The sequence below is a fragment of the Arabidopsis lyrata genome, assembly GCF_000004255.2.
Source record: "Arabidopsis lyrata subsp. lyrata unplaced genomic scaffold ARALYscaffold_4, whole genome shotgun sequence".
Lineage (NCBI taxonomy): Eukaryota > Viridiplantae > Streptophyta > Magnoliopsida > Brassicales > Brassicaceae > Arabidopsis > Arabidopsis lyrata.
Window position 1 is genome coordinate 21,073,805 of NW_003302552.1, and position 6,124 is coordinate 21,079,928.

The window sequence follows — 6,124 nt, forward strand, 5'->3', positions numbered from 1 at the left end:
CCAAGGCATGTGGTTTCCTTAACCGCCCAGAAAGACACTTGTTTAAGCAGAAACGTTTTTACCCATTTAAGCCACAGTGAGTCTCCATGAGAGGCAATGCGCCATATCAGTTTCAAACAACATACATCATTGGCTTCTTTAAGAGATCGTAAGCCAAGACCCCCCTCTTGTTTCGGTTTACAAATGTTCTCCCACGCTTTTTTTGCTTTGGTTGTTTTTAGTTCCCCTCCTGACCATAAGAACGCAGAACACAACTTATCAATATCCCTTATGCATTCTCGAGGAAGACGAAAAGCTCCCATCCAGAATTTACATATACTCCAAAGAACCGAACTAATTGAGTTTAATCTCCCAGCATAAGATAAGAACCGCGACGATCAAGATCCTAGTTTCTTCATTATTTGTTCAATGAGTAGGAGATAATCTGTAAATGATAGTCTTTTGGTGACTAGAGGCAGTCCCAAATACCTCACCGAAAGATTGACCATTGTAAAAGGAAATTGATCGACTATCTCTTGGTGAGATGTGTGTGACATTCCCGCAAGATAGACTGTGGATTTTTCCATACTGATTTTCAGACCCGAACATTAAGCAAAAACCTCCACAATACCTTCAGACCTTATTTTTCCGTCAGATAGAACCATAAGGTCATCCGCAAAACTACGATGAGTTAAGCCTATGTTCTTACATCTTGGGTGGTAACCAAACTTACGCAGTCCTGCCGCCTTATCTAACAGTTTTGAGAGCACATTCATACCAACCACAAAGAGATAAGGAGATAGAGAACATCCCTAACTCAACCCCCGAGAACTATTGAAATAACCAGCCAATTCCCCATTAACTTGGACCGAGAATGAGGCCGTTGTAACGCAAAGCATAGTCCAATGTACAAAGGCCGATGGAAACTCCATGGTTGCGAGAACATTTCTAAGAAAGAACCATTGAACCGAGTCAAATGCTTTTGAAATGTTTATGTTGATTGCACAACGGCTCGATATTGAGTTCTTGTGGTAATCCTTAACTAGTTCCGTCGCAAGCAGCAGGTTCTCAATTAACAACCTGTTTTGAGCAGACACTGACTGATTACCTTCAAAAATACTAAAATTTTTAGAACATATGTCAATTCTAAAATGCGTAGAACATGTATAATGTGTAGAATATATTATCTACATTTTTTAGAATTTAAACAAAAGTTATAACACGTTTTCTAAACATTTTAGAATAAATTTCAACTATCTCAAAAACTACTAAGGTTTGACGAAATCACAAATTTTCTTCTTGAACTCTTTTTCATCATTACTTGTCATTGTCAATATGTTCTTCTGATTTTTTCTTTATAAAACTTTCTAAAATTTGGTATATCTATTTTTAAGGGTAATTTTATCCTAAGTGACAATTTAATAATAAAAAAATATAGATAGACAAATCTAATTTTAAAGATCCTTTATTTCTAAATTTTTCCAATATTTTTTTACATAATTTGATATGTTTGCGATTTAGCAAAATTTATTAGTCACACTACTATATATATGAACTTACGAAAATCGTGATTTATGTTAGAACTATTTCGAAACTCCAATGTTTTAATTCTATTTTGTATTATAATAAAACTCGATTAACATCTATTCTAATTTCTGTTTTGCGCTTTATTAAATCCAAAAAAAAAAATCCTTAGATTTGATGATTTCCCCAACTGGAACGACGTCGTTTATTAAATCCGACGATTTATTAATAAGAAGTTAGACAACCTCGTATCGAAGAACGAAGATGTCTATGGTGCAGTAGTAATGGCTAGATTAAGTATGCAAAGAGTTCACAGGTTTGAATCTTTGGTTTATTCAATTTTTATTTTATTGTTTTGCGCTTTATTAAATCCTACAAACTCAATTGAAGTATATAAAGGGTTAGACTAGTATTGGCATGTAATAAGTTCGTGGTTCAGTGGTAACAAATATCGTTAAAATTAAGTGGTTGAAAGTTCGAATCTCAGCTTTTTAATTTTTTTTAAATCCCGTTTATGTTAATGAATCAATTATGGGATTGGCATTTATTCCAGCAATAATTATCAATTTAGGTGCGTTTATAGAACTTTGTGGTTTTAAGCATTTCACAGTATGATGAAATGACGTTATTACCTTACCAATAGCTGAAGAAAAAAAAAAATACAGTATATATACTGTATATATACTGTATTTTTTTTTTTCTTTTCTGTGGACGATATGACGAAAAGAGATGGTGGTGATGATGAAATCCGGTAAAGGAGATGGTGGTGAAGATGTTGAGATCCGATGAGAATGATGGTGAACGAGATGGTGGTGACGGTGATGAGATGATAAGATCTGATGCCCAATTTTGTTTAGATTTAAAGATAGAATTGAAAATTTTGATTCGGTTGATGTTTTCAATTGGAGCCCTTGGGTGAATTAGATACAATCCTCTTAGGGTTTAAATTCTTTTATTCAAAACGCAATCAATTTGAACTAACTGGATTGGAGTGGTGTTGGTAGCGGAGAGGTTTTGTGTTTTGGATTTTTCAGTTTTGGTTTATATTTGATAATAAATTGGAAGTTTTGATTCGATCAGTCTCTATGATGAGAGCTCTTGGGTTTACTAGACATGATTCCCTTAGGGTTTAGCTTCTTTTATTCAAAACAAAATCAATTGAATGAGTTCATCGGAGGAGATCGGTGTTAGTGACGGAAGAAATTGGAGGAGAAGAAGGAGATGGTGTTGATGGCGTTGAAAGTGATGACGGTGATGGATTCAACGGAGCACTACGAGTGATGATTGTTGTCGGAAATCGAGTGGTCTCGTCGGAGAAGAAACGAATTACGGACATGGATAAAAATGTCTTTTTCCTTAGCCCATAAATACCCAAATTGAAAGGCTTGGTAATAAATTCTCAAATTGAAAGTCTGAGCCGAACAAAGTCCCAAATTGATAATAACCCCTTATGTTAATTTTTTTGGTTAAAAAATTGCATAAAAGTTAAAAGGTGGTCAAATATTATTCCACGAACAAAAAAAAAAAAATTATTAAGATCTAGGGTTTGTCATGTCTCGGAAGGGGAAACCGAATTGCACTCAGATGAAGAAACGCAGTCGCCAAGAATCTAAGACACGAGCAATGAGATCTTCCTTCCATTCATGTTGCTTGTACATTGTATTTCTCTGTACGTTGTGGTTGCTGGGTACATTGAGCTACACTTACTATGCTGCAACAACAAAGGATGCTTTGCCTGAGACTCCAGGCTTCAAGTTGAGGAGAATGAGTCTCAGAGCAAAGCATCCGGTTGTTTTTATCCTTGGAATAGTCACCGGTGCTTTGGATTTATGGGAAGGAAAGCAGTGCGCTAATAGATTCTTTAGGGAACGTTTCTGGGGCGGAAGTTTCGCCAACCTGCTGATAGAGTAAGCTTCTTGAACACCTTAATATGAAACTCTTCAAGTCAATTTTAGGATCTTGTTTATCTTGCTTAAACTGCGCGAACAAATTCTTCATAGAACGTTCTTGGGAAAGAAGTTTTGCCAACTTGATGAAAGAGTAAGCTGCTTGAATGTTATTGGGGTTGTTGAATCTGCTTACTATTACGAACTTCAAGTCAATCTTGAAATTTTATATGGAACTTCAAATCAATTTTAGGATCCAGCTATGATCGTCGGAAAAAAATATGACGTTGAAAAGAATAAGAGAGATTACCTCATGATGCCTCGAATGGGATTCTGCAGCCGTCAAAATTCGTACAAAATTTTGGGACTCTTCAAGTGACCTAGGTATACTGAAATGATAATTTGATATAAAAAAATTGATAATTTGCGATGAGGTGAAAAGTTTATATAGCACTTATTCCCAAATGGTGAGTGGTGGATGCAATCAGAACAAACATCTAACCCAAAACAATTGAACGATTGAAAAAGAAAAAGACAAGACATGCTATTCAAGTATTGCACTCTATTTGTACAAAAGCAATTTAAAAAAACAAAAAGCTCATCCAAAAAGCTAAATGATATACTCCAATGAAAAACAATTTGGTAGGAAAATTTTAACCATAGATGTATTTATGCACATCTAAATTTAATAAGGACTTAATAATATACAGATGTAACGTTTAACTGCTTTTAACATTAATATGAAAATGCTATGCGGTACAAGATGTTGATCCCTTAAAAGAAATTTAGCGACTGATGGGGTTATATGGTCTATATTTCAATAATAAATGTATGCACATATATATATATATATATATATATATATATTTGTTAGCCTGAACTTCATTTTTTTTTAAAGGTATTGTGCCTTTTTAAACATAATGTAATGCACATGAACTCTTCAATATCAATTGGTACGGAATATAAAAATCATGAACTTCTTTAATAGATGATTTTGCGCTTATAGTACTTTCGAGATGATGGACACAAATGGAGTTAATCTACCTAACAGTATACATATACTCCATATGTTTTTGTTTTTATTTTATTGTCAATTGTTCTTGCATTAAAAGTTTGTATTTCATATTATTATTTTAACATATCGATATAGTTTATTTTAAAATAACTATAAATAAAATATTATTTTTATATCTTAAGGAGTTGTAACTAAACATGTATACATAAAAAATCTTGAAAAATGTAAACAAAAATAATAATTCAGATTAAAATATAAATGTATCCAGTTTAGCTAGTATAATCAATATTTGAGTATAAATATGTCTCATATGTCGTCGTTCTGGATACTGGATAGTACTAATTTAGAGAGTTATCTCAAACCAACGCTCTTTCCCTAAATCCTTATGATATAAACACAAATCTTTTTTTCTCTTGGTGAATCAGTTTGGTGGAAAAAAGCCAAAATTAATATTTCACTATTCGATTTGTAATAAGTGTAAAATAATTCCGTTGGTAGTTTTCTCATTATACATACTTTTTTTTTTTTGTTGGGCAAATCTCATTGTACATACATGGCATATTTTTCTTACTCTACTAACCAATTTGGTTTGGATATTGGAAATTTGGCCGGTATAAATAACGATTATAAAAAACCAATTTGGTTTGGTTATTGGAATTTTGGCCGGTATAAAAGAACCGTTAAGCGATTTAAAAAAAACAAAAGGAAACAAACATCGCTAAACCTAAATTTGCGACTCTTATTACTTTATTTATAACGCCGCTCTTTTTCTCCATTGTCTGTATACTCTGAAAAAACATGGCAACCACAGAGGTAAAACCCTCCGCCGTTAAAAACCCTAAAAGAAATCGAAGACCATCACATGGTCCGAAGAAAGATCTGAAGAAGAAGTCTAAAAAGACTAAGAAGTCGAAAGCTCCCACCTTTGATAAGACCATTGAGAAGAGTATAAGAAACGACCAGAAAACCGAGAACGAAGATGACGAGCAACTGTATTCGGAACCGGTATCGGCCTCTGAGCAGCTTAGCTACTTCTTGAATCAGCTTGAATCCGCCATTGGTATCAAGGTTTCTTCTTTAGAGCTCGAACCCATTAAAGGTTCGTCCTTTGTTTTATTCTAGATCGGTCTCTATAAGCTTCTGTTTAAGATTATCTTATGGGTTTAGAGATCCCAAAAATGCGAGCTTTGATTATTGATTCGACTTGTCAATGCACAAAATTTCCCAAGTTCTGATAGATTGTAGATTTTTCTTGATTGATTGCAGATACGTGTATAGTTGAGTTATCTCAAAGATTGGATCAAGATGTAAGCAACTTGGGAGAGCATATAAAGCTTTCTTGTGGGTCTTCATGGAGAGAGACTCTTTGTGAAGGAGAGACCCTTGAACGGAATGTTGAACCTGGAAACCCATCTGTTCTTGTTATTAGTTCCTCTGCTCTGAGATCTTTGGAACTTCTAAGGTATCATTGTATATTTGTTATTGCTTATTTGAATAAAGAGGTGCTTAGATTAATCCTGTTTTATGTCTGTAGGGGTTTGCATTCATTGACTAAGCATTGTCCAGCAGTGAAGTTGTTCTCAAAGCATTTGAAGGTCGAGGAACAGGTAGTTTTCTATTCTTACATAGATTTGTCTATAGAGAAAGATTCACAAATTGAAATTGCCATGTGAGCTTTTCTGTATTGAATCTTGTTTTGGTTCTCTTGTGTGGAATGCAT

The 6,124-nt window shown here is 34.0% G+C and overlaps 1 protein-coding gene across 2 annotated transcripts in view; it reads left to right on the plus strand.

Moving 5' to 3' along the window:
- The first annotated feature begins 5,133 nt into the window (after nt 1-5,133).
- The window catches only part of LOC9316093 (protein CMSS1), a 2,475-nt gene continuing 1,484 nt past the window's right edge, over nt 5,134-6,124 (plus strand). Inside the window, exons 1-3 of one of the 2 annotated variants that reach the window (XM_021026990.1) lie at nt 5,134-5,503; nt 5,671-5,866; nt 5,939-6,011. In XM_021026990.1, the coding sequence (XP_020882649.1) occupies nt 5,203-5,503; nt 5,671-5,866; nt 5,939-6,011 (570 nt within the window). In that variant the 5' untranslated portion in view covers nt 5,134-5,202. The remainder of the gene's footprint in view (nt 5,504-5,670; nt 5,867-5,938; nt 6,012-6,124) is intronic. The other variant, XM_002879980.2, reaches the window with a different exon arrangement.